Below are 27321 nucleotides of genomic sequence, written 5' to 3'. Positions count from 1 at the left end.
ACCTGGAGGAGGGTGTAGCCTCCAGTGGAGGGTTCCCCAGCGCGGGAGACTGCTGGGATCCAGCAAGGCAGAGAGGAGTTTGGTCTCTACTCATGCCTTGGGCGGGTCACCTACAGTCCCTGCTCTGCAGAGACGCTCCAAACAGGCAGATGGTCGCGACATGTTTCATGAGTTAATACTCACTGATCGAACAGTTCAAGCTATTAACTTTGGGTCTGGCGTCCCAAATCCCCATCCAGTCAACGTCCCTTCCACCCCCAGGATTGCACATAGTACCCCTGCCAAGGGTCAGGAAAACGCTCTCTGCGCATCATGGGCACCAAATTTTCAGATCAAAATCCAGGACAGAGTTCGGAACGAGTCCTCAGGAAGGAGGACAAAAGACCTGCAAGTAGAAGAAAGGATGGGAGACCGTGCCTTGAAGAAGGAAGGAGGGTAAGGGCGGTGGCTCAGAGCAAGGAGGATGGATCCAGGGACAGCGAACCTTCCAGCCCTGTTCAGTACCGCGGGCAGCAGTTGCGCTTTGCCCTTAACAAAGATGGCGGAAATAGCTTCAATAGTCAGAATCGGCATGCGCAATGGGCTGTACCACCGGATTTGGGGCTTTGGGGCAGAGGTGGAACGAACCATCGCGGAGGCCGGGAGCCATGTTGGAGCGGCGGGAGGCGGCAGCAGCGTCGGGGATGCTGTGGTGGGGGCGGCAAAAGCCGGGGCCGCATGCCAAAGGGGTTCTGGCCGCGGAGTAGATGGTGCCCAGAGGGCGGAGGCGGCGCGGAGCGACAGGCCGAGAGGCGGGGGACCGGGGCGGCGGCAGGGGCCCGGGAGGGGGCCCGAGCGGCGGGGCGGGCCCAAGGCCCGGACCGGGGCGAGGGGCGGTGGAGGCCGTGTGGGAAGGTGGGGGGTGATGGCGAGGCGGCCGCCGTGGTGGAGTCTCAGGGGGCCGACGACCCCACTACTCCTGCTCCTTCTCCTCCTCTCTTTGTTCCCTCTCAGCCGGGAGGAGCTGGGGGTCGACGGGGGCCAAGGCTGGGACCCAGGGGTAGCTGCCGCTACGGAGCCAGGGGCGCGGACCGGTGGCGGAGCCTTAGCTCTTTGTCCCGAAACGCCCGGGGTCCAGGAGGATGGAGAGCCTGGTCTGGAAGTCAGGGAGCCTGTCTTCGTGGGGCTCCGAGGGGGAAGGCAAAGCACCCAGAGTGGTCGAGGGCCCCCTAAGCAGCCGGACGCGGGGCTAGAGGCGAAATATGGGGTCCAGGCATTAGACAGCCGCGCGCGAGAAATAGGACAGGGACCAGGGTCTCTCTTATGCTGGCGCACAGAGGTCTCCTCTTGTGGTCAGACAGGACCCTTGCGAAGAGATAGTATCTCTCCAGAGGCTATGTCCCCAGGGGTCCCGAGCCTGGAGAACAGCTCGCCCTTCCCTTCCGATCTGGTTCGGCCCCGTGGTTACAAGCCTGTGTCCTCCCCGAGGAATGCTGGGAGAGGCACCCCGAAAAAAGTGGGAACCATGCGTTGCTGCGGGGAATTGTGGGCGCCGAGGCGCAGGGGTCAGGGCGAGAGAACTGCGACATCTCGAGCGGGGAGAACAGTCCCTCAGTCCGACTGTTCCCCCAGGGCTGCGGGATCTGGCCCTGGGCTGGATTCAGCACCGCGCACAGAGAGGACAGCTCCCGAGTCTGGTTCAGCACCGCGCGAGTCTCGGACAGCTCCCGAGCCGACGCCCGAGCGCATGCGCTCGCGTAGCCTCTTCCGCCGCCGCTTCCTCCCGCAGCGCCCCGGGCCGCGCCCCCCGGGGGTCCCAGCTCGGCCTAGAGTCTGGAGAGTACCCCCAGCAAGCAGGGTCCGCCCCCGTCGCGCCGCGAACCGCCACCCGCAGTTTCCGCAGTACAACTATCAGGCTCTAGTGCCCGAGAACGAGGCTGCGGGCACCGCGGTGCTACGCGTAGTGGCGCAAGACCCGGACGCAGGCGAGGCCGGTCGCCTAGTTTACTCGCTAGCCGCGCTCATGAACAGCCGCTCGCTGGAGCTGTTCAGCATTGACCCACTGAGCGGCCTCATCCGTACAGAGGCTGCTCTGGACCGCGAGAGCATGGAACGGCACTACCTGCGCGTGACGGCGCAGGACCACGGCTCGCCGCGCCTCTCGGCCACCACCATGGTGGCTGTTACAGTGGCCGACCGCAACGACCACGCGCCGGTGTTTGAGCAGGCGCAATACCGGGAGACGCTTCGGGAGAACGTGGAGGAGGGCTACCCCATTCTTCAGTTGCGTGCCACAGACGGAGACGCGCCCCCCAACGCCAATCTGCGTTACCGCTTCGTGGGGCCGCCAGCTGCGCGCGCCGCGGCCTCCGCGGCCTTCGAGATCGATCCGCGGTCTGGCCTCATAAGCACCAGCGGTCGCGTGGACCGCGAACACATGGAAAGCTACGAGCTGGTTGTGGAGGCCAGCGACCAAGGCCAAGAGCCCGGGCCGCGCTCTGCAACTGTGCGTGTGCACATCACCGTGCTGGATGAAAACGACAACGCGCCCCAGTTCAGCGAGAAGCGCTACGTGGCGCAGGTGCGCGAGGATGTGCGCCCCCACACGGTGGTACTACGCGTCACAGCCACCGACCGGGACAAGGATGCCAATGGACTGGTGCACTACAACATCATCAGCGGCAACAGTCGTGGCCATTTCGCAATTGACAGCCTCACGGGTGAGATCCAAGTGGTAGCACCTCTGGACTTTGAGGCCGAGCGAGAGTATGCCTTGCGCATCCGGGCGCAGGACGCGGGCCGGCCACCACTGTCCAACAACACAGGCCTGGCCAGCATCCAGGTAGTGGACATCAATGACCATACTCCTATCTTTGTCAGCACACCCTTCCAGGTCTCTGTACTGGAAAACGCACCGCTGGGCCATTCAGTCATCCACATTCAGGCAGTGGATGCAGACCACGGGGAGAATGCCAGATTGGAGTACTCCCTAACTGGTGTGGCACCTGATATGCCCTTTGTGATAAACAGTGCCACTGGCTGGGTCTCTGTGAGTGGTCCCCTGGACCGTGAATCTGTGGAGCATTATTTCTTTGGTGTGGAGGCCCGAGACCATGGCACACCCCCACTGTCGGCCTCAGCCAGTGTCACAGTAACTGTACTAGATGTTAATGACAATCGGCCCGAGTTTACAATGAAGGAGTACCACCTACGGCTAAATGAGGATGCAGCTGTGGGCACCACCGTGGTCAGTGTGACCGCTGTAGATCGAGATGCCAACAGTGCCATCAGCTACCAGATCACAGGTGGCAACACCCGGAATCGCTTTGCCATCAGCACCCAGGGGGGTGTAGGTCTGGTGACACTGGCTCTGCCACTGGACTACAAGCAGGAACGCTACTTCAAACTGGTGCTAACCGCTTCTGACCGTGCCCTTCATGATCACTGCTATGTGCACATCAACATCACAGATGCCAACACTCACCGGCCCGTCTTTCAAAGTGCTCACTACTCTGTGAGCGTGAATGAGGATCGGCCAGTGGGGAGCACTGTGGTGGTCATCAGTGCCTCTGATGATGATGTGGGTGAGAATGCCCGTATCACCTATCTTCTGGAGGACAACCTGCCCCAGTTCCGAATCGATGCAGACTCGGGGGCCATTACGCTACAGGCTCCCCTGGACTATGAGGACCAGGTGACCTACACACTGGCTATCACAGCCCGGGACAATGGCATCCCACAGAAGGCAGACACCACTTACGTGGAGGTGATGGTCAATGATGTGAATGATAATGCTCCACAGTTTGTGGCTTCCCACTACACGGGGCTGGTATCCGAGGATGCTCCACCTTTCACCAGTGTCCTGCAGATCTCAGCCACTGACCGGGATGCTCATGCCAATGGCCGGGTCCAGTACACTTTCCAGAATGGGGAAGATGGGGATGGAGATTTTACCATTGAGCCCACCTCTGGTATTGTCCGTACAGTGAGGCGGCTGGATCGGGAGGCAGTGCCAGTCTATGAACTGACTGCCTACGCAGTGGACCGAGGTGTGCCCCCACTGCGGACTCCAGTCAGCATCCAGGTGACGGTGCAGGATGTAAACGACAATGCACCTGTCTTCCCAGCTGAGGAGTTTGAGGTGCGAGTAAAGGAGAATAGCATCGTGGGTTCCGTGGTGGCTCAGATCACAGCAGTAGACCCTGATGAAGGCCCCAATGCCCACATAATGTACCAGATTGTGGAAGGGAACATCCCTGAGCTGTTCCAAATGGACATCTTCTCTGGAGAGTTGACTGCACTCATTGACCTGGACTACGAGTCTCGCCAGGAATATGTGATTGTGGTGCAGGCCACGTCTGCCCCTCTAGTCAGTCGGGCCACTGTGCACGTCCGCCTGGTTGACCAGAATGACAACAGCCCTGTGCTCAACAACTTTCAGATCCTCTTCAACAACTATGTATCCAACCGTTCAGACACCTTCCCCTCAGGTGTTATTGGACGCATCCCAGCTTATGACCCTGATGTCTCTGACCACCTTTTCTACTCTTTCGAGCGGGGCAATGAGCTGCAGCTGCTGGTGGTCAACCAGACCAGCGGGGAGCTTCGACTCAGCCGCAAGCTAGACAACAACCGCCCACTGGTAGCTTCCATGTTGGTGACTGTCACAGGTAAGGGATGGAGGGCAGACAGATGACCCAGTGACCTCAACCTGTCAGGGTCTTATGGGCTCCACAGGGCACCTCAAACCAAGAAGGATTTCCAAGCCTTCCAAGAATCCCTAAAGTGTTGGGTTCCTGCATCCCACAGGATCTGCCATAGACTTCACAGGTTAAGTTCACATAATCTCTGCTTAGGGTCTTGGGTAGACTCCACAGAACCCCAAAGATTCTAGGACATCTAGCAGACCCCATAAAGACCATCTGAACTGCCTACTACACTAGAGATAGTGCCCCCACTCCCAGAAGGCTGCAGGTCCTGGGTTAATGCTGGGGAGGTCACAGGAAAAGCCAACATGGGCCAGTCAGCCCACACCACACCCTTGTCTAGATGAAGCATTACTTTGGGTCCGAACCGACCTTCGTCTGTACCGGGAGGGAGGCCAATAGCTCAATGGTCAAGAGCAGCAGCTTATGGGGCGCCTGGGTGGCTCAGTGGGTTAAGCCGCTGCCTTCGGCTCAGGTCATGATCTCAGGGTCCTGGGATCGAGTCCCACATTGGGCTCTTTGCTCAGCAGGGTGCCTGCTTCCTCCTCTCTCTCTGCCTGCCTCTCTGCCTACTTGTGATCTCTCTCTGTCAAATAAATAAAATCTTTAAAAAAAAAAAAAAAAAAAAAAAAGAGCAGCAGCTTATTCTGGCAGCTTCAGACAAAGAGTGGGCACACACTGGGCCTGCTGCCATCTAAGGGGCTGACTGCAGCCCAGCCCTTCAGGAATATGTCCAGAGTTCCCACCTGCCTCTTTCCTACCTCTCCAGCCCCAGACTTTCACAAATACTCCCTCACAGGAGGGTTCAGGTGGGAGAGGCTCTGGCAATTCTGTCTGCTGCTCCAGAGGTTGGGAGCTGGGCTTCAGCTGGTGTTCATTCCCCAGTTCTGGAGCATGGACTCCTGGCTCTGCCAAAGGAGGCACAGCCTTCTTTATCCCTCAGTTCACTCAACAACCAATCCTTAGTTAACGTTCAATGTGTACTAGGGCCTGGGGACAAGATATATAAGCAGCTTGTCCTCATTTTGAAAGATGGCCACTGAGATCACAGGACCCAGGTCTGGGGTGATGGGCAGCTTTCTGATCCAAGAATGCTGAGGAGGGAGTGGGTGGCCAGGGTCCAAGACCTTCCTGGAGAGAGGGAGCTTGCTGAGTCAGGGTTCTGTGGGATGGGGTTGAGTGGCCACAGGGCCAGAGCCCCTTTTAGTGCCATGGGAAAGCAGTTTGCTGACCAGAGAGAGGGGAGGAGTAATCCTTGATCTAGAACCCCATTTGTTTCTTTGAGGGGATGTTTTCCTGTCTTTGCGAAACTGGGGGGTAGGGGTGGGTGGTCAGTGGCCCTGGCAGCTCTTTAAGTTCTGAGCGAGGGTGTCTTTCTGACCATGATAACCTGGGGGAGGGTGGGTTATTGACCACTTAGCGATCTTCTTGTGTGCTATTGGATGAATGACTTGCTGACCCATGGGCTGGCTCAGATCTCTGCTGGTGTTGGAGGGAGGGGATAGGAAGCAGAAGCTTTGTTCCTTGATGCTGGAGGAGCTGGTCCCAAGCCCCAGATGCCCTGTGCCTGGAAAGGTCAGCCTGCTGACTCAGAGGTGCTGGGGGTCTGGGCATTCACTAACCCCAGCCCTCTGAGTCCCAGGGAGGGGCAGCCACTGAGCCCACACTGACCTCTGTCCCTATCCCCACCTGCAGATGGGCTGCACAGCGTGACAGCGCAGTGTGTGCTGCGCGTGGTCATCATCACCGAGGAGTTGCTGGCCAACAGCCTGACCGTGCGCCTTGAGAACATGTGGCAGGAGCGCTTCCTGTCCCCACTGCTAGGCCACTTCCTGGAAGGCGTGGCCTCAGTGCTTGCTACTCCCGCCGAGGACGTCTTCATCTTCAACATTCAGAACGACACGGACGTGGGGGGCACGGTGCTCAATGTGAGCTTCTCCGCACTGGCGCCACGCGGGGCCGGGGCGGGCGCTGCGGGTCCCTGGTTCAGCTCCGAGGAGCTGCAAGAGCAATTATACGTGCGCCGCGCGGCCCTTGCCGCCCGCTCGCTCCTGGACGTGCTGCCCTTCGACGACAACGTGTGCCTGCGCGAGCCGTGTGAGAACTACATGAAGTGCGTGTCGGTGCTGCGCTTCGACTCGTCCGCGCCCTTCCTGGCCTCGGCCTCCACGCTCTTCCGACCCATCCAGCCCATCGCAGGCCTGCGCTGCCGCTGCCCGCCCGGCTTCACGGGAGACTTCTGCGAGACAGAGCTGGACCTCTGCTACTCCAACCCGTGCCGGAACGGCGGCGCCTGTGCGCGGCGCGAGGGGGGCTACACCTGCGTGTGCCGGCCGCGCTTCACAGGTGGGCAGGCTGCGGGGCTGGGGCCGGAACTACAGTGCGAGTGAGGGTGCGGCGGCAGTCTTGAGCGTACCGGGGTCGAGTGGGCCGGAAGTGGTAGAGCCGGGCCCTGCGGGAGCAGGAGGCGCTGAAGGAATAGAGAGAGGCCTCGCTCCGCCAGACCGAGGCTGTGAAGGGGGCGTGGCTGTGGAGGGGGCGGGCCCTGGGGCGTGGTCGGGCCACTGGGAACGCGGGGAGGGGCCAGGCTGACAGGGGGCGTGCCCACAGGGAGCTCGCCCTTTCAGAGTCTTTGGAGGGGCGGGGCCCGCTGGAGTCCGCGCGGGCGGGGCGCTGACCTCCCGCCGCGGTGTGACCCCCCGTAGGAGAAGACTGTGAGCTGGACACCGAGGCTGGACGCTGCGTCCCCGGCGTCTGCCGCAACGGGGGTACCTGTGCCGACGGGCCCGACGGCGGCTTCCGCTGCCAGTGCCCGGCGGGCGGCGCCTTCGAAGGCCCGCGCTGCGAGGTGGCAGCGCGCTCCTTCCCTCCCAGTTCGTTCGTCATGTTCCGAGGCCTGCGACAGCGCTTCCACCTCACGCTGTCCCTCTCGTAGGTGCCAGCCCCGTATCACCGCGCGCCTCTACGCCGTCCCTGCTCCCTCCATGACCCTGACCCAGATTCCCAGCTGCCCCATCCTGATGCCCCACAGGACACCACCCCTCCCGGGATGCCCCACCGGGTTGTCTTGAAACGGCACTGTCCCTGACGTCACTGCACTATCCCTGACATCACGACATCCTTTCTCATCGCTCCCTGTCCACCCCACCCAGGTTTGCCACAGTGCAGCCAAGTGGGCTACTCTTCTACAACGGGCGCCTGAACGAGAAGCACGACTTCCTGGCCCTGGAGCTCGTGGCCGGGCAAGTGCGGCTTACCTATTCCACGGGTGGGTGCTTCCGTGGATGTGTGTCGGGGCGGGTGTACATGTGTGGGTGAGATGGCTGGGGGGGATGGGAGCCTCAAGTCCCCTCAGGTTTGCCTCATTGTACCCCCTCAATACCTACTTCCATGCTAAACAGACATCAGTGAGGATCTCACGTCCTAGCCATTCCCTGGGGGAAAGTCTATCTGTCCAATGCGTGTGCTTCTCCTATCTGTCTGGAGACACTCTGGTCCAGCCAGTGCGATCACTAGTGGATGGGACTGATCTGACGTATCCAGGACCATATGCTACATCCTGGGAGTAGCTGTGTTCCTATGACTGGGGGTGGGGAGGGAGAGGCAACTAGGCAGCACCAGACAACCTTCCATGTGTATCTTCCCCATAGGTGAGTCCAACACAGTGGTCAGCCCCACAGTTCCAGGGGGCCTGAGTGATGGACAGTGGCACACAGTGCATCTAAGATACTACAACAAGGTGGGCACCAGCCTTGGCATGGGAGTGTGAGGGGAGCTGGGAGGCCAGGTTCTGCCCTTCAGGGGTCACCCTGGGGATCCTGTTGAGTGGTGTGCCTGGGTCTCTAGCCCCGGACAGATGCCCTGGGGGGTGCTCAGGGCCCCTCCAAGGACAAAGTGGCTGTGCTAAGCGTGGATGACTGCGATGTGGCTGTGGCTCTGCAGTTCGGGGCTGACATTGGCAACTACTCATGTGCGGCTGCTGGCGTGCAAACAAGCTCCAAGAAGTGAGACCCCAGCCCCTGATCCCCATGCCCTCTGCCTGCCTGCCGAAGCCCACCCCTTCACATGTCCCACTCCACACCCTTCCCCAGATCACCCTTTCCCTCTCTCTCTGAGGACACTGAAAACCCACCACACCCTAGCTCCATCCCTGTGTTCTGCCCCAGACCCCCCACTCCTGCACATGTTCCCCAGGTCCCCAGTCCCCAGTGTCCATGCTCCCTGCTTCTCTTTAATGCCCCACAGCCCCCCTTGGCACCCCAGACTCTTCACCAACCACCCAAATGCCCCACTTTTTCATCCTAGCCCTTGACCCTTCTTTTACCTTTCCCTAGACCATCTGTGCATCATGAGCTCTCCTGTGTACCCCTACAACTGAAGTTAGACCCCAACTTCTTCCCTAACCTGGCCTTACTCTCCCCCCTAGATCACTTTTACCCTCTGAGTCCTACCTCCCCACACACACTTCCTGTGGCCCTCAGGAACCACCCTACCCTGGCCCCCATCCCAACAATGATGCGGACCCCTGATCCCCAGGTCCCTGGACCTAACGGGCCCTCTGCTCCTGGGGGGTGTCCCCAACCTCCCCGAGAACTTCCCCGTGTCGCACAAGGACTTCATTGGCTGCATGAGGGACCTGTACATTGATGGCCGCCGGGTGGACATGGCAGCCTTTGTCGCGAACAACGGCACCATGGCAGGTAGTCCGTGCCCCCGTATTAGAGAGGGGGGTGGAGGGCTCCGTGGAGTGATTCCACATCTGACCTTACCCTTGTTTCCTTTGTGGGCAAGTACTGTGTCATAGCCTAGCCTTTAGGGCCCGCCTCCTTCCAACTCCACCCTGAGAGAACACAGGGCGGAAATCATGGCCACTTTTGGCCCCTCTGGACCCCCGTGTCCTGTCTAGCACTCGTGCCCCCCACTCTCCCCCTTGTTCTCACATCCTCCATGTGCCTTCCTCTCCCAGGCTGCCAGGCCAAGCTGCACTTTTGTGACTCGGGCCCCTGTAAGAACAGCGGCTTCTGCTCAGAACGCTGGGGCGGCTTCAGCTGCGACTGCCCCGTGGGCTTCGGTGGCAAAGACTGTAGGCTCAGTGAGTGGGCAGCACGGGGCAAGAGGGGCCTGCAGGGTAAGGTCTGTTCCTGAGGTGGGGCCTGTGATCCTGCTCTTTTTATCCCCTCAGCCATGGCCCATCCCCATCATTTCCGAGGCAATGGCACACTGAGCTGGGACTTCGGAAATGACATGGCTGTGTCTGTGCCGTGGTACCTGGGCCTGGCATTTCGGACACGGGCGACGCAGGGGGTCCTGATGCAAGTTCAGGCTGGGCCACACAGCACGCTTCTCTGTCAGGTGTGTCTGTCCTCCTGGCCCCTCCCTCAACCCCCAACTCTCAACTTCAGATGCCACCAGCAACACTCCTTTGGGTTTGAACCTGGTCATCCTGCATACTCTTACCAGGTGTCCTGACCGTATTTGACCCTGCTCTGGACCCTAGCCCTTGACCTTCCTTCCCACCATGATATCCTCTGCAGGTGCAGGGCCCTAGCATATCTCTTCTGTGCTAGCTGTACTGATCCCCAACCCCTGACCCTGACATCTGGCCCCTAACTTCCCTCTCAGCAACATGGCATCCCTGGGCACAATCCCCTGTGTGCTAAATATAGCCTTGACCCTGTGGTGCTGACATCTGAGCCCCCAGACCTCACCTCCTGACACTCCAAGCCCCAGCCCATCTTGGGCCCCTGACCCCAGGGCTGTGCTTCTCTATCTGCAGCTGGATCGGGGGTTGCTGTCCGTGACGGTGGGCAGGGGTTCGGGCCGTGCTGCCCACCTCCTCCTGGACCAGGTGACTGTCAGTGATGGCCGGTGGCATGATCTGCGGCTGGAATTGCAGGAGGAGCCAGGGGGCCGCCGGGGCCATCATGTCCTCATGGTTTCATTGGACTTTAGCCTCTTTCAGGTCTGATTTCTGACTCTGCGGTAGTCCATTCTCAGCCTTCCCATTAGACCCCCTCCCCAGTCCATTTCCTCTCGGTTCCCTCCACTGCACCGCACTCTCCCTGCAGTGCCCTCGTTATACCCTTGCTCAGAGCCTACCTTGCCAGCCAGGCTGCTCTGCTGCCAGGCCTGCTCATGTCCGAGAAGATATGCAGATTTCTGCTCTGGTCTTGGGGTACCTCTGCAGCTGGGATATTCCTGAGCGCTTGGAAACCCCCTTTGCTCCTTGCCCTGACCTCCCTAATTCAAAGCCATGAAGCGTCAGTGTTCTATTTGGGTCCAGGAGAGAGGCCTTTCGGGGCCCAGTTCTTGACCGAAACCTTGCTATTATGCATCCCTCATGCTCCAGCTGGGTCCTCCATACTCAGGGGCTGCTCATTCCCAGACCGTTCCCCTGGTCCAGAGGGACAGAGGATGGCTGTGCAGGGCTAGGACAAGGTCAAGACTGACTCTGGGGCAGGGCAGGGCAGGGATCCCTCAGGTGCCCCCACACCCCCAGTGCTGACTGTCCTCCTCCCCCAGGACACCATGGCAGTGGGGAGTGAACTGCAGGGTCTGAAAGTAAAGCGACTCCATGTGGGAGGCCTGCCCCCCAGCAGTGAAGAGGAGGTTCCTCAGGGTCTGGTTGGCTGTATCCAGGTGGGGGTCAGCATGGGAACATGGTATGGGCCATTAGGGTGAGTGGTCAGAGGTTAGGAGCACCTTGGGACCTGAAAAGCTGCATCCACGTAGGGGTTGGCACAGGGAGGGATGTGACCCAGAGCCATCAGAGAGAGTCAGGCCTTTCTGCACTGTTGGAGGTGAGGGTCTAGCTTAGATTATCAAGGGTCATTAGAGGTCTGTGTCAGAAACAGCATGATTAGGGGTCCCATGGGGGGGCTGAATTGGGGATATTGGGGTCAGAGACTGGGTCTTTTGGGGGCCTGAGGGAGACTGCATGTCAGGGGTCATCAGTTCAGGTGGCTGGCTCTGCAGGGACCGGGGTGCTTTGACATGGGTCTCACGCCTTGGTGGCTCTGTCCGCAGGGGGTGTGGCTCGGCTCCACGCCTTCGGGATCCCCAGCCCTGCTTCCCCCCAGCCACCGAGTGAACGTGGAACCTGGTTGTGCCGTGACCAGCGCCTGTGCATCTGGCCCCTGCCCACCCCATGCGGACTGCCGAGACCTCTGGCAGACCTTTTCTTGCACCTGCTGGCCAGGTGTGACTTGGGGGTAGGGTAGAGTGATCTGGGAAGGAACCAGGGGCTCATGGTAAAGAGCCTGGAGGAGGCAGGTATGGGAAGAACGGGTGCCTTCTTTCGCTCATGCTGTGGCCAGGTGTCCTAAGCTTGCTGACCCAACCTGCAGGTTACTATGGCCCAGGGTGTGTGGATGCCTGCCTCTTGAATCCCTGTCAGAACCAGGGGTCTTGCCGCCACCTTCCAGGAGCCCCCCATGGCTACACCTGCGATTGTGCGGGTGGCTATTTTGGGCACCACTGTGAGCACAGGTGAGGGGCTGGAGGCCTAGATGATGGAAAGACCTGGTGGGGCGTGGGGAGGGTTACTGAGACGTGGTGGCATCTCACCTGGCCCTCTCCCTCCAGGATGGACCAGCAGTGTCCACGGGGCTGGTGGGGGAGCCCAAGCTGTGGCCCCTGCAACTGCGACATTCACAAGGGCTTTGACCCCAACTGTAATAAGACAAATGGGCAGTGTCACTGCAAGGTATTTCTGGCCCCTGACCCCTGACCTTTGAATTTTTCTCCAGCCATGATCTGTGATTCTTATCCAACTTGCTCATCTCTGCTACCCGACTCAAGCCCTAACTTCTTACTCTGTCCTGTCACCTAACTGCCACCTCTTGTCCTTGACATCTGATCTCTTCCTTATGTTTCGTTTGAAGAGCAACCTTCCTTCCGGCCTGATTCCCCTGATTACCCCTGATTCCACTCATTCCCCAGGCCTGAGGTCCTGATCTTAAGCCCTGATCTCTGACCTCAGTTCCCTGATCCATTCTCAAACAGGAGTTCCACTACCGACCACGGGGCAGCGACTCCTGCCTTCCGTGTGACTGCTACCCGGTGGGCTCTACCTCGCGTTCATGTGCGCCCCACAGTGGGCAGTGCCCCTGTCGCCCAGGAGCCCTCGGCCGCCAGTGCAACAGCTGTGACAGTCCTTTTGCAGAGGTGACATCCAGCGGCTGCCGAGGTGAGCGGGTTCCATGCAGTTCCACACAGGGCTGCCTCTGGCCTGCTGCCACCAAGTCGCCTCGCCGGCTTGGCTCCCTAGCTAGGGGCTCGGGAAGGTTTTTCCTAAAGGAGACCGCTGACAACTAGGGACCACATTTGCCCCACATACTTCAATGACTTGTCACAGAATCTGATAGGCCAGCTCCCATAATAAGGTCAGCAGTGGAGTGGCGGGTGTGTCTGCCGTGGGTGGTAGAGGAGCCGTGGGTGTGGCTATCGTTGGCCCCAGCCCCCAGCTCTCTGCCTCAGTGCCTCCTCTCTCCCTAGTGCTCTATGATGCCTGTCCCAAGTCCCTGAGATCTGGTGTGTGGTGGCCCCAGACCAAGTTTGGCATGTTGGCTTCAGTGCCCTGTCCTCGGGGGGCGCTGGGTGAGTACCTGGGTAGGCAAGGGCATCAGTGAGGGTGGGAGTAGGCCTGTCCTCTGACTGCTGGAGCTGCTGCTTTTCCTGAGTTGGGTGGCCCTGCTCCTGCAAAGAAGTGGGAGTCAGGGAGGGGGTTCTTGTGGGCTCCTCATTACCTCCTGGGGGCTCTGGGTCCCTCCCCATGCCCTCACTGAGCCTCCATCTGTTTCTCTTGGCTTCTGGGCAGGATTGCGGGGTGCAGGTAAGGGGTACATGTTTGCTCAGGTGTGCTGCCCCCCCCCCCACTGCCAGAGCTTTTGCAGACCCCTCCTGCTGCCTGAAATCCCTGCAGACCCATCCTTTGCTGCCCGAGGTCTCTAAAACTACTCTCAGCTGCTCGAAGTCCCTGGAGGCCCCTTCCCACTCTCTGAGGATGTGGGGAGCCCTTTTCTGATGCCTGAGCTCCTCTCAGGCCCCTCCCCTCTGTTTGAGGACCCTCTAGACTCCTCCCCACTGCCTAAGGGCCCCTCCCCACTACCTGAGGTCCCCGCAGAACCCTCCCTGCTGCTTGAGGTTTTCACAGTGGCTGGACAGACATGGTCTGTGTTTGCATGCTCATGTATGTGTCTGTCTGTGCCTGTGCACGTGTCTGTGAGTCCGTCTTGCAGGGGAGGGGGTTCTGTGTTTAAGTCAGGGTTCCTCTTGCTAGTGGCTATAAGCTCTGTTAAGGCCCACATCCGTTCTCATGCAACCCCCATCCCAGTCGCACAGACGAGGGAGAGAGGGCAGCAGAGTCCAGCACTGGGGCAGTTAAAAGTGGTGTGAGAACGGTCACCCCACCCTCACTTTGGTGACACGATACCCCTGGAAAACCTGGTCTGTGCCAGCATGTCTGTATGTGCATACATGAGAGAGCACGTGTGTCTGTGTGTTTGTCCCGGTCCACATATCTACGTGTATGCAGATGTGAGTGCTGGTACACGTGTGTGTGCTTGCCCTGGGCCACATGTCTGTGAACCTGGCCTGGTCTCTGCTTGTGTGTGTGTGTGTGTGTGTGTGTGAGAGAGAGAGAGAGAGAGAGAGAGATGGGGAGAGAGAGAGACGGAGAGAGAAAGAGAGACAGAGAAAGCCCTGGTGCTCAGTTTAATGTAACCAGTGGCTCACAATGGCCCACAGACCCCCTCTAGAATTAATGGACAGGCAGCTAGGACCTGCCTGGGCTGGGGCTGGGGCTGCGGTGTCCAGAGGTCCAGCCACAGATGCCGATTATTCTGGTCTCTGCCTCAGAAGTCCCCCTGCGTTAGAGGATGGTGCTGTGCTCACCTCCTCAGTGAAGGTGTCCAGGCCCTGGGCCTGACAGGGGTCGTCTGCCCCTAGGTGTTGCCGTGCGGCTGTGTGACGAGGACCAGGGCTGGCTGGAGCCTGACCTCTTCAACTGTACCTCCCCCGCCTTTCGAGAACTCAACCTGCTGGTGAGACTGCCCAGACCTGACCCTGCCCTCAGGACCTGCACTGGCCCTTGGCCTGGCCTTGGCCTCCTCAGGCCTGTGCTGGGCCCTAAGGCCTCATGCCCCAGCCGTGGACCTCCTGGACTTTTCCTGGTTGCCCTTTAATCTGGCCAAACCCCTCTTCTGGTGAAGCTTTTGAGAAAGGCTTAAGGGACCAGAGAGTGACCATGTCCATCTTTGTCCCGGCAGCTGGATGGCCTGGAGCTGAATAAGACAGCCCTGGACACAGTGGAGGCCAAGAAACTGGCTCAGAGGCTGCGGGAGGTGACTGGCCACACAGACCACTACTTTAGCCAGGATGTCCGAGTCACCGCCCGACTGTTGGCCCACCTGCTGGCTTTCGAGAGCCACCAGCAGGGTTTCGGTCTGACAGCCACTCAGGACGCCCACTTCAATGAGGTAGGGCCGCGCCCTGTGCTCACCATCCCAGGGACCCCTGCTCAGTCCTCTCCTGACCCTGGGGAACTGAAAGCCCAGGCTGTCCCTCTTCCCTTGTCCTTTCCTGACCCAGCCCCTTGCCTGCTGGGGTCTGAGTGCCCAGCCAGACCCCTGAGCCCCGCCCTGCCCATCTCACACGTCCTCAGGCCGCTGAGCCCGCTCTCATCTCCCTCCTTCCAGAATCTGCTGTGGGCTGGCTCTGCGCTGCTTGCTCCGGAGACGGGAGACCTGTGGGCAGCCCTGGGGCAGCGGGTCCCCGGGGGCTCCCCAGGCAGCGCGGGGCTGGTGCAGCATCTGGAGGAGTATGCAGCTACCCTGGCCAGGAATATGGAGCTTACATACCTGAATCCCGTGGGGCTCGTGACGCCCAACATCAGTAGGTGGCGGCTAGCCTGATGGGGGGGGCAGGGGCAAGGACCTGGAGGCCTGAGGGGCTGGGGACATGGATGTCAACATCAGTGGCAGGAGGTTGTGCCCCCTCCCTCAGTGCTTTGCAGGGACACGCTCTGTGCTGGTAGCCGTGAAGCGATGGCTTGTGGGATGGGGGTACAAGATGGGGATAAGAGGGTGTGGGGCCTTCAGCATGGGGAAGAGATCCTGGTTGGGTCTTACCCGTCTTCCTCCTGGGCAGTGCTCAGCATTGATCGCATGGAGCACCCCAGTCCCACCCGGGGGACCCGTCGCTACCCTCGTTACCATAGCAACCTTTTCCGGGGCCAGGATGCCTGGGACCCTCACACACACGTGCTGCTGCCTTCCCAGTCCCCACGGCCATCCCCGCCTGAAGGTGAGAGCCCTTGGCTGACCCCTGGCCCAGCTCCCGTTTCCCTGCCCGTTTGCCAGACAGCATGTTGCCCTTCTGCCGGTCCCCTCACACCTGCCCCCAGCCAGACCTGCCCCACGTCAGACCTCTGCATGAGACCCTCCCATGTCAACCCCCCATAGCACTCTTACCTCGCCAGATTCTCTCCCTCACTCCTGATGATCTCTCCCACACCTTGACATTCAGGACGCAGCCCTGGGAATGAAGGGAACATGGGCTTCTGCTCCTCCCATCTCTCAGTTCTAGGCCTTCAGGAAAGAGATTCCCATGCTTGATGCTGTGTTTGGTTGGTTCAGAGCTGGGTTTGTGGGTGCTTGGGGTCAGAGGCCACTGATGGTGGCTTCCTCTCCCTCCCCTGGCAGCTCTGTCCACAAGCAGCAGCAGCATGGAAAACTCCACTACCTCCAGTGCGGCCCCTCCTCCAGTGCCCCCGGAGCCCGAGCTGGAGCCTGGGATCTCCATTGTCATCCTCCTCGTTTACCGCACCTTGGGGGGGCTGCTCCCTGCCCAGTTCCAGGCCGAGCGCCGGGGAGCCAGGTACCCTGGGGAAGGCGTTATTTCTAGGCCCTTCACCCATGAGTTTCCTACAAGTTTCGACCCAGGCTCGCACCCCTTTCTTGTTGGGCAAATGAACAAGCGCACCGTCGTCTTGAGACATCTCCTGTGCCCAGCCCCTGGGAGCCTCGTCCATGCAGGCTTCCCTGTGACTCACGTCCATGGGTTGTGCACAGTGACAGACAGACTGAGAGCCACAGGTGGGGGCGGTCGCATGAAGCAGGGGTATGGGAGCCACGTGCAGACAGGTAAACTGGCTGACAGAGACTGGCAAGCACAGGCTGGCGGGCGGAGTTCAGAAGGGGCTGTCAGGGAGGGCCTTTAAGGCAAACAGTCTGGAGCTGCTCAGGCTGCAGGGTGGGCAGTTGATCTGAAGCCCCTGGTGCAGAGAGCCTGCCAGTTATATGGAACCATGGCAGCCCATCTAGGCCACGAGACTCAGGGTCTTGAAGTGGCCCAGAAAGAGCTTCTGCCCTGGGGCGTCCCGGACTCGGTCAGCCATGCCAACGACACGAAGACCGTGAGGTGTAGGTACTCAGAGCTTGAGGAGGTCAGCGGTGTGCAAGCCCAGGCGGGGTGTCTCCTCAGGCTCCCCCAGAACCCTGTTATGAACTCCCCGGTGGTCAGTGTGGCTGTGTTCCACCGACGCAACTTCCTAAGGGGTGTCCTGGAGTCCCCGATCAGCCTGGAGTTCCGCCTTCTGCAGACAGCGAATCGGAGCAAGGCCATCTGCGTGCAGTGGGACCCACCTGGCCCGTGAGGACCTCCGCTCCGGGAACCCTTGGTCCCCTGGTGGCCCCTGGAGCACCCTGCCTGCCCTGGGTGGCCTCCCACCCATGTCCCTGTGCACCCAGATCCATGAGGAATGCTGCTCCCCAGCTTCGGCCCCACCCCCAGCCCCCCACCCCAACAATGTCACAAACCACCCCTGCCCCCGCCTCCACCTGGCCACAGGGCAGTGCCCCAAAGGATGGTAGGTCTAACTGCCCTGTGGCTGCAGGGCGGAGCAGCATGGCATGTGGACAGCACGGGACTGCGAGCTGGTGCACAGGAATGGGTCTCACGCCCGATGTCGCTGCAGCCGGACGGGCACCTTTGGGGTCCTTATGGATGCCTCCCCCCGTGAGGTGGGACTGTGTTCTGGGTGCTGAGGAATGTGGACAGGCCAAAGGGCAGGGGTGTCCAACGCCCCAGCGACCATCCCTGTCCCCACAGCGGCTGGAGGGTGACCTGGAGCTGCTGGCGGTGTTCACACATGTGGTCATGGCAGTGTCTGTGGCTGCGCTGCTTCTGACCGCCACTGTCCTGCTGAGCCTGCGCAGCCTCAAGTCCAACATGCGTGGCATCCATGCCAATGTGGCGGCGGCCCTGGGCGTGGCCGAGCTCCTCTTCCTGCTGGGAATCCACAGGACCCACAACCAGGTGCAGGGGCAGGGCCGGGGGCCTGTGTCCTCATGCCACCACCCAGCCCAGGAAGTCCTGGAGCCAAAGCTCAGGGTCAGAGGTCAGGGAGGCTCCGGTGGGGGTGCCTAGGGTCAGGGCAGGACGCCGGGGTAAGGTGCCGTGGTTTAGGGGTCCGAGGTGCGGGGTGAGGGGGAAGCGGTGCTGACGCCCCCCTCCCCCTGCCTTCAGCTGGTGTGCACAGCGGTCGCCATCCTCCTGCACTACTTCTTCCTCAGCACCTTCGCTTGGCTCCTCGTGCACGGCCTGCACCTCTACCGTATGCAGGTGGAGCCACGCAACGTGGACCGTGGCGCCATGCGCTTCTACCACGCCCTGGGCTGGGGCGTCCCCGCTGTGCTCCTGGGTGAGGGCCCCGCACCCCTGGCTTCTGTCACGCACTCCCCTTCCTGACCCTTACCCAACCTCAGTCCCCCGTGCTGTGTGCTCCGCCCTCCTCCTCAACTTCTCCCTGTTCATGAAAAGGGCACCCGCTCTAGAACATACCCCTTCTGTCATTCCTATCCTCCCTGACAGGCCTTGCTGTGGGCCTGGATCCTGAGGGCTATGGGAACCCTGACTTCTGCTGGATCTCCATCCACGAGCCTCTCATTTGGAGCTTTGCAGGCCCTGTCATCCTGGTCGTCGTGGTGAGTGGGCTGCACCTGAGGCCACCCAGGTGTGCCATGGCAGGTATCAGGGCACGGCCCCGCAGCAGGTGTGGCAGTGTCCGTGGAGGGGTGCCAGGTGACAGTCTGCAGCCTTGCAGGGCTCCATCCCAACTTCTGTCCTCTGCTCCCCTGGTGCAGAGATGGGAGGTGTCGGGTCAGGAACTCGGCTGCCTCTTCCTGCGAACCTCCTTCTCCAGTTATCAGTCCCTCCCTGGTTGCCTACCTCAGGCTTCTTCTGTGTCTAAGGACCTCTCTGTTTCTGATCTCCCGATCGTGTGCGTGTTTCTCCCTGGTTCTGCCTCTCCCTGTATGGCTCAGTCTCTCTCTGTCCCTGTCGCTCTCTTTCTCTCACTGTCTCTGTCTCTCTCTGCCCCGCCCCTGCTCCACATGTCTGGCCGCGGGTCCAGATGAATGGGACCATGCTTCTCCTTGCTGCCCGCACAACCTGCTCCACGGGGCAGAGGGAGGCCAAGAAGACCTCTGTGCTGTGAGTCGGCTGGCTGGGGAAGGTGGGGGGTCCTCTCCTGGGCAGGCTGGACTTGGGATTCTGGGCACAGGGACACAGTCCTACCCGCCCTGGCCTGTGGTCCCTCTCTGGCGCCCCCATCACCCTCCAGCCCTGCATGTGTTTCTGCCCTGCTGTCTCCGCAGAGGCTCCCGTGGCCTGGGTGGCTCACTTAGCCCCCTACCCCCTGCCTTGCCCCCCTGTCTTCCACATTTCTCTCATAGCATCCCCGTGTCCCCTCGTGGCTCCCTAAGTACCCTCCTGGTTCGTTCGGTGACCTCTTACTTCCCTTCGTGTCCTCCTGAAACTGCCATGTTCCTGTGGGATTGCCTGTCCTTCCATGTCCCCTGTGTCCCCTACCTGAGCCCCGCGTGACATCTGCATGTCCCCCATGTCCTCCCATGCTCCACAGCGGGAGCCTCCGCAGCTGCTTCCTGCTGCTTCTCCTGGTCAGTGCCTCCTGGCTCTTCGGCCTCCTGGCGGTCAACCACAGCGTCCTGGTCTTCCACTACCTCCACGCCGCGCTCTGCGGCCTCCAGGTAACCGGCACCCCGCCCTGCCCTGGGCCAGGTGGGGCTTTGGTCGGGTGGCCCCAACCCTGGGCAGGCCCTCGAGCCCTGGTCTAGGGGTGACTCCTGCTGGGTGGCTGATGATAGGCGGGCTGTCCATCCTGGGTTGACCTTCCCCAGCGCTGCGGCTCCTGGCCGCTCACTGGCGCACATGACCTCCACCAACTTGGTCACTTGTGCCCCTCTGAGCCCTCGCTGCCTCCAAGACTCTCCCCGACTCCCTTCCTGGGTCAGCCCTGGGCTCCTCACTCCCTCACACTAACTTGCAATGACTGGTCGCCCTTGCTGACCCGCAGTGACTTCTCCCAGCCCCGACTGCCCCCTCCCGGTGGCCCTGCTCTGACCTGTGACTCATTTCTGATCTCTCACTGACTTTCGCTAACCCCTCGTTGACCCCACACTGACCCTCGCTGGCCCAGGGCCTGGCAGTGCTGCTGCTCTTCTGTGTCCTGAATGCAGATGCTCGGGCAGCCTGGACACCGGCCTGTCTGGGCAGGAAGGCAGCTCCCGAGGAAGCGAGGCCGGTGCCGGGCACGGTGAGGGGCTCTCGGGGCTGGGGAGTTGGGGCGGGGGCCCCAGGTGACCTCTGCAGAGCCGGCTCACACGCCTGTGGGTGCCCACCACCTGCAGGGGCATGGGGCTTACAACAACACGGCGCTCTTTGAAGAGAGTGGCCTCATCCGCATCACCCTGGGTGCCTCCACTGTGTCCTCGGTGAGCAGTGCCCGCTCCGGCCGGACCCAGGACCAAGACAGCCAGCGGGGCCGCGGCTACCTCAGGTGAGCAGAGCAGCCTTCTCAGGCAGGGGCTCTACAGCTCAGACTGGCCCCACTGGACCAGAGGTGGGCGTTCCAGGTCCCGGGGTGACAGCTCCGCCTGTCTCGGCACCTGGGCCCATATGCCTCTGGCCACACACCCAGGGGTGCCTTTTGGAGCCGTTCCACAGCAGTTGGCCTGTGTGCGCACAGACACCCCAGCCTCCAAAGCACCCCATCACATCCCTCTTTGACGGTGGTGGTGGGGCCGCTCCTGCATTTCCAGGGACAACGTCCTGGTCCGACACGGCTCAGCTGCTGACCACACTGACCACAGCCTCCAGGCTCATGCTGGCCCCACTGACCTGGACGTGGCCATGTTCCATCGAGATGCCGGTGGAGGTAGGGGCCTGGGCCGGGGGTCGGGGGAGGCGGGGGATCTCTCCCCCATTTCTCTTTCTTGAGAGCAGCAGCTGACTGTGGTGGGGCGAGCTCCCTTCAGGTCACTGCGCCGAGGGACACCTGGTTCTCCTGCCAAGTCCCAGCCATTCTGCACCGACCCCCACTCCAGGCTTTACCTAGGTCCTTAGCCCCAGCTCCCTACTGTAGCCACCCCAAGACCTTCAGTCCCAGGCTCTTTGCTGAACCCCAAGTTTCTTGCCTTCCCGAGCCGCTGATGTGCCCTCCCTCTTCTGACCTTCCCAACTCCAGCTGCAGACTCTGACTCTGACAGTGACCTGTCTTTGGAGGAGGAGAGAAGTCTTTCCATCCCATCCTCGGAGAGCGAGGACAATGGCCGGACCCGCGGGCGTTTCCAGCGTCCACTCCGCCGCGCGGCCCAGAGTGAGAGGCTCCTCACTCACCCCAAAGGTGAGGGGATACTCTGACCCCATCGGTGACCAGGAGAGACACCCCCTGTTCCAATTGGGTGTGACCCAGGGACACTGATATCCTCTGAGGCTTCCTGGGACTGACCTACTGGGAACGTGGGGTCGTCACCGGGCACCCGCACACCTCTCCCCATCCAGCTTCCTAGCAGTTCTGCTGGCTAGACATCTGGGAACAGCCTGGGTAACAAGGTCAAAGTCAGGGATGTTACGGGGTGACATGTCATTCCTCCAGCCCCTTTTCTTCCCTGAGGGTTAGGGTTCAAACTAGTTGGGTCTTCCAGGGTTCATCTTGGCCCCTCAGCCACCAAGTTCCCCCACTCCTAGTAGCTGTCCACCTCTCGAGTGACAGGCTCACCTGTAATCCTCTCCATTGATTTCTGAGCAACGCCCACTCATTCCTACCTCTGCTCAGTCAGAACGACCAGGGTTTCATGAGCAAGAGGGTCAGGGGGAGTGGGGGAAGTAACAGTGGGGTCAGCTCAGAGGCTCCTGTAACCTGCTCTGGCTCCCCAGATGTGGATGGCAATGACCTTCTGTCCTACTGGCCAGCCCTGGGGGAGTGTGAGGCCACTCCCTGTGCTCTGCAGACCTGGGGCTCTGAAAGGCGCCTGGGGCTGGATACCAGCAAGGACGCGGCCAACAACAACCAGCCGGACCTGGCCCTGACCAGTGGAGATGAAACCTCCCTGGGCCGGGCCCAGCGCCAGAGGAAAGGTACAGTCCCTGAATTTGGCCGATACTTTAGGGAATTGAGGGACAGCTTCTACCCCAACCCAGGGGATTCCTAAGCCCTTTGACCCTGGCCTGCATTGCCAGGTCCTGGGGGCTGTCCCTCTTCTGATCTCAAGTGAGGGGGGGTTGCCCTACTCATGCACCATGCGGTCAGACTGTCCCGACAGAGGACTGCTGCTTCCCCACTCTGAGCTCTGTCCTGCTGCCCCTACGGAATCCCTAGGGCTGCCTCTGCCGCTCCCCAAGGGGTTTCTGCCCCCACCTCCATGTCAGAGGGATTGCAGGAGCAGCTGCCTTCCTAGACCCAGGGAGTGTCTGCCCCTGCCCCCCCATACATACCCTGGCTCCCATTTGTCCCTCATGCAGGCATCCTAAAGAACCGATTGCAGTACCCACTGGTGCCACAGACCCGAGGTGCTCCTGAGCTGTCCTGGTGCCGCGCAGCCACCTTGGGCCACCGCGCTGTGCCAGCCGCCTCCTATGGTCGCGTCTATGCCGGAGGGGCCACAGGCAGCCTTTCGCAGCCAGCCAGCCGCTACTCCTCTCGAGAACAGCTGGACCTGCTCCTCCGGCGGCAGCTGAGCCGTGAGCGACTGGAGGACGCCCCTGCCCCCATTCTTCGTCCCCTGAGTCGGCCGGGTTCCCAGGAACCCCTGGATGCCGGGCCAGGACGCCTGGAGCCCAGGGATCGGGGCAGTACCCTCCCACGGAGGCAGCCACCCAGGGACTACCCTGGGGTCAGGGCCGGCCGCTTCGGGTCACGAGATGCTCTGGACCCAGGGGCGCCCTGCGAGTGGTTGAACACACTGCCCCTGCCCCACAGTGCCCGGGACCTTGACCCACAGCCCCCGCCTCTACCCCTGTCTCCCCAGCGGCAACTCTCAAGGGACCCCCTCTTGCCATCCCGGCCCCTGGATTCTCTGTCCAGGAGATCGAACTCAGGGGAGCCGCTGGACCATGTGCCTAGCCGGCACCCCTCACGAGAAGGCCTCGGGCCACCCCCACAGCTGCTCAGAGTTAGGGAGGACCCAGCCAGTGGCCCTAGCCACGGCCCCTCCACAGAGCAGCTGGACATTCTTTCTTCTATCCTGGCCTCCTTCAACTCCTCAGCTCTCTCCTCCTCTGTGCAGTCCTCCAGCACGCCCTCGGGCCCTCACACCACTGCCACGCCTTCTGCCACAGCCTCTGCGCTTGGGCCCTCCACACCACGCTCTGCCACGTCCCACAGCATCTCGGAGCTGTCTCCAGACTCAGAGTAAGCAGGGTGTGGCCACCTGCCCACACCCTCATCAGCTTAAGGCACCCTCCGAGGACCCTGCCCTGTGTTTTGCCACAGAATGGGGGTGCGGGTTGGCAGCGTGGGCCAACCCAGGCTCGGTGCAGCCAGCGGGCCACAGGCAGGGAAAGGTGGTGTGGTTAGAAGGGACTCGCCGGGTGTCTGAGTGCTGCCAGCCTCCCTCCCCTGCACCTCCCGGGCTAGGGAAGTGAGGGAAATGCCTTCCAAAGGGCTTGAGCTAGTGGAGGAGGTGAGAGCAGGAGCCAAGGCCTAGAAGGAGGAGATAACATGGTATCAAAAGGGTCAAGGGGGAAAGGAGAGATCATGGCTTGGGAAGCTTTGCCTCGGAGGTGGTAACAGACCAGGAGGGGCCAGAAGTGGTGTCGGGATGGGGGCATCTCATTCGGGCTGAAGCCCTAATCTTGAAAGTAAATCATTTACCCATGTATTTATTTAGTCAATGTGAAATTCCTCGTGCCTGTAGGCACTGCGAGATGGAGCACACATTGGGACCTGGTGCATCTCAGGGGCCCGCGTGCCATCTGAAGTGCAGGGAGCAGCAGCCATACCCAGGAAGCCGCTGGATACACAGGAGTTGGAGAGGGAGTGGGGAGGCACCAGGGGTTGCCAGGCTTTGGAAGCCAAGAGAAGAGTTGAGTTTCAGGAAGGAGAAAGAGCTAGGCCAGGCTCTATGGAAGTCTGCAGGGTGAAAGGAGGCTTGGGGTGGGGAGGGAGGGAACCCAGGAGTGCGGCAGGAGACCAGTAGAACCCCAGGGGAGTCAGAGGAGGAGAAAGGAAGGAGGAGCAGGGAGCACAGGGCCTTGTGCCAGGGACTCTGGAAGGGTGCTGGACGCAGGGCTGAGGGAGAGCTAGGAGTATTGCTACAGCTAGCCTTGATGTCAGGCTGGTGGGGGGTTAGTTCCTGGGGAACTGTGCAGGGATTTGGGCTTTGGAGTCACTCTTGACCTCCACAAGTCTCTGTTTCTGTATCTGTAAAATGGGTCTGTAGTAACTGAGATGTGGAGGTTTCTTGAGGCCAAATCTGTCAAGAGCTAACATAGTGTTTGTCCACAGCAGGTGCTTGCCGAGCATCTAGAGAGACGACAGGGCACCAGGGGGATTTGCTGATGGGTCTCAGGATGCAGAAGGGTTGAAGGGGTCTGAGAGCCCCAGAATGGGTGTAAGGGGGCTGGGGAGTGAGAGGAAAAGGTGAGGGGGTTGTGGGAGGAGGGAGATGGTGGGGGGCCAGGCCATGGGGGAGGCCGAGAGGCCCCTGACTGAGTTCTTTCCCCAACCACCTCTGACCATTGCATTCCACTCTACAGAGTTCCCAGAAGCGAGGGGCACTCCTGAGGGGCAGACTTCTGGACTAGGAACGGCTGAGGGCCGTGGAGGATTTGAGCTAACAGAAGAGGATCCCAAGGCAGCCTCCCACCCCAACCCCCACCCCCTGCTCTCCTGTTGTCACAGTGCTGAGACGCCTCGCTCTGTGTGTGAGCCTGTGTAACAGGTGCAGGGGGAGGGACCTGAAAGGAGGACTTTTATACGTTTTGTACCTTTGTAACCAGAGAGATATGCTTATGTTATTTTTCAGCTTTTCCGTCTCCCGTCTCCCGGGGTTCTGAGGCTGGGCTGGGAGGGGGAAGGGGACAGAGGGTAAGAGGCACAGTGTTTGGCCCCATTCGGGTGTCTGGCAAATCACACGCTCTTTCCTCTCATCTTACTGGGGTGGATTCAGAGAGGAGGGGCACATAACCCCCTGCCCGTTGATCTGAATATTGTTAGGGCCCAAAGTACAGAATTGATCCTTGCTCTTTCTCAGATGCCCCAAGGGCCAAACTTCAGGGACTGGGGGTTGGTCTTGGAAACAGGGGTCCTCCGACCTCCTCATGGGGCTTTTGCTCGTGCTGCCCCTCCCTGTGGATGTGTGTGTTTCTTATGTGGAGTCCCTGCCACTTACTGCCTTATGACCTAGGACTGATGCTGTGGGGCGCTGCACGTGTCATGTTTACAGAGCAAGGCTTCCCTTTCGCACGGAGGGGCTTAGGCCTCTACTCAGACATTCCTGGAGAGGGTGGACCAGGGGGTCGTTTGCCAGCCCCTGCTTCCAGCAAACGTTGTCTGTGGTCCCACTGGATTCCCTGACACTGCCCTGTGCTAGAATTTCTTCCTAGGGGTAGGGGGAGGCAGGGGAGCAAGGGGGAGCAGAAATAAGAGAGTTGAAGACACAGAATGTAGGTGCCACTGCCTCCCATGTTTACAGGACCCTCCCTGGCCCTAGGCACCTGGGCTGCTAGTTCTACCCTATTCTATTCCTTTCTAAAGGGAAAAATGACTGTTAGGACCCTGTTCACAAAACTCTCTTTTTTTACTTTGACATCCAGAACTGGGGACTTTTAGATTTTGTTACTTTGTTTACAGGTCAAGATTTAAAACATTTTAAAAACTTTGTTTACAACTTAAAACTTTAAATTTTTACACTTTGCTTACAGTTGAAAATGTGGTCCCCCCCACCCCTTTGTTTACAAGTAAAAGATTGAGAGGGCAGGAGAGGGGTGGAGGACCCTGGACCTGGCCATCTTGAGGGGTTTCTAGCGCCTAGCTCTCCCAGGCCAAAGGTCAGCCCTGAGCACCCTGTTGAACAGCAGACCCAGAAGGCCTCCAGAGTAGGCATCCTTTAATAGCTAGGAACCATGGGTTGTGCAGGGTTGTAGGGGGTCTGTGCAGACACCCCCCTTCCCCCACACATACTCCTGGGAGGCAGTTTCCAAGGAGATTAAAAGTTCTACTTTGCTGACTGGTGCCAAATCCTGCCAGCCAGGACTCCAGCTCTCCTTACCCAGAATGACCCCAGCCCTTGAAGGGTTGAGGGGCCCACTGTGGGGAGAGGGGGTTGTCCTTGCTATGTCCTAGCTTCTATAGATGCCCCCTCCGGGGATCCCCTGCTCCAGCCCACTGGCCCCTTTCCCTGTCTGTGTAAATTGTTCCGTGAAGCCGCGCTCTGTTTTGGGATTAAACTTCTATAGAAAATGGTTATTGCCTCTTTCTGTTTGGGGGTGGGAGTGGGGTGGGTGGGGTAGAAGGGTGGTTATGAATGATTCAAACCAACCTGACCTTTGGGAGAAATCTGAGCGCTGCCCCCCCCCCCCAATATTCAGCTATTTTTAGCTAATTTCATCTGACATTTGGAACAGGTTTCTATCTCTTTCACCCTGAGTTCTGGACCGGTGCTGTGTGATCAGGGGCCTGAAGTGTGAGCACAGGTGCTGGGAGTAAGGCGCCAGGGAAACCCTCTCTCCTCAGTGTGTCAGTGCTATGACTTGGTCTTCAGGGCCTGCAATTCTAACCTGGCATTTGCCCTGGCCAGGGCTCCACCACCTCTAGGAACTGCCCTTGCCAACCCCTGAACCCATTAACAGCATTGACCCCTACTAGCCTCTCAGACTTGCAGCTGGCCAGGACATCACCTTCCTTCCCTGCAAGCCTTCCAGGCGAGATGCCAGGTGTGCTGGAGGGAAACCTCTGTTGCCTCACTTCAGGTCTGGATGTACAGAGTTGAAGGGAGGCCCTGAGCACCTTCAGTGTCAGACATTGCCTGGTCCTAAGGGGACGCCTGAGTGGGAGGCGGAAGAGGCCCCAGGGACCGGATACCCTAAGAAGAGCTAAGACTGTGGTTACCAGCAGCGTCCTCACACAGCCCATCTGGGGGCTTTACCTCCCCATCCCGCAGGGACCCTCCGAAAGAAGCCAGGACTTGGTATCCGCCTTGTCATATTTAGGTACCCGGGGCCGTGGCTTCCACCAGCCGAGCGCGGATCCTTAGTCCCAGCTAAGTTCCACCCGGCTCAGGAAGGAGGACTAGGCGAGCCAAGGTTAGGGGGTGGGGTGGGTGGTGGTAAACGG

General features: G+C 60.2%; 1 protein-coding gene across 5 annotated transcripts; it reads left to right on the top strand.

Moving 5' to 3' along the window:
• Window positions 1–211: 211 nt before the first annotated feature.
• CELSR3 (cadherin EGF LAG seven-pass G-type receptor 3) lies at window positions 212–26450 on the top strand. Of its 5 annotated transcripts, XM_059160830.1 has the most exons (37): window positions 448–4649; window positions 6381–7031; window positions 7391–7616; window positions 7838–7953; window positions 8336–8424; window positions 8532–8689; window positions 9222–9385; window positions 9652–9777; window positions 9868–10037; window positions 10462–10647; window positions 11208–11324; window positions 11712–11883; window positions 12032–12173; window positions 12270–12390; window positions 12690–12873; window positions 13182–13283; window positions 13504–13518; window positions 14634–14728; window positions 14954–15163; window positions 15383–15578; window positions 15834–15989; window positions 16388–16562; window positions 17169–17336; window positions 17581–17707; window positions 17796–18002; window positions 18213–18387; window positions 18558–18670; window positions 19099–19178; window positions 19609–19735; window positions 20185–20301; window positions 20396–20544; window positions 20807–20922; window positions 21232–21390; window positions 21924–22124; window positions 22509–22727; window positions 23273–23397; window positions 24744–26450. In XM_059160830.1, the coding sequence occupies exons 1-37, from the start codon at window positions 464–466 to the stop codon at window positions 24789–24791; spliced, it is 9888 nt and encodes a 3295-aa protein (XP_059016813.1). In that variant the 5' UTR covers window positions 448–463; the 3' UTR covers window positions 24792–26450. The 5 variants fall into 5 exon arrangements, 4 of the variants coding, with proteins under 4 accessions (XP_059016813.1, XP_059016812.1, XP_059016810.1 ...); XM_059160827.1 differs by having other exon boundaries at window positions 557–4649; window positions 22509–23397; XM_059160829.1 differs by lacking the exon at window positions 11208–11324 and having other exon boundaries at window positions 465–4649; window positions 22509–23397.
• Window positions 26451–27321: the final 871 nt, after the last annotated feature.

This window comes from Mustela lutreola, chromosome 2 (genome assembly GCF_030435805.1).
Source record: "Mustela lutreola isolate mMusLut2 chromosome 2, mMusLut2.pri, whole genome shotgun sequence".
NCBI lineage: Eukaryota > Metazoa > Chordata > Mammalia > Carnivora > Mustelidae > Mustela > Mustela lutreola.
Note: the sequence above shows the minus strand (reverse complement) of the source record. Positions and strands in the feature narration are given on the sequence as shown.

Bases quoted from the DNA above. Each gene is read 5' to 3' on its own strand.
- CELSR3 (XM_059160827.1), top strand. From the start codon at position 572: ATGCGCAATGGGCTGTACCACCGGATTTGGGGCTTTGGGGCAGAGGTG. The intron at 17,337-17,580 runs GTGAGGACCTCC...CTGTGGCTGCAG, and splicing joins CAGTGGGACCCACCTGGCCC to GGCGGAGCAGCATGGCATGT. The intron at 18,388-18,557 runs GTGAGGGCCCCG...CCTCCCTGACAG, and splicing joins CGTCCCCGCTGTGCTCCTGG to GCCTTGCTGTGGGCCTGGAT.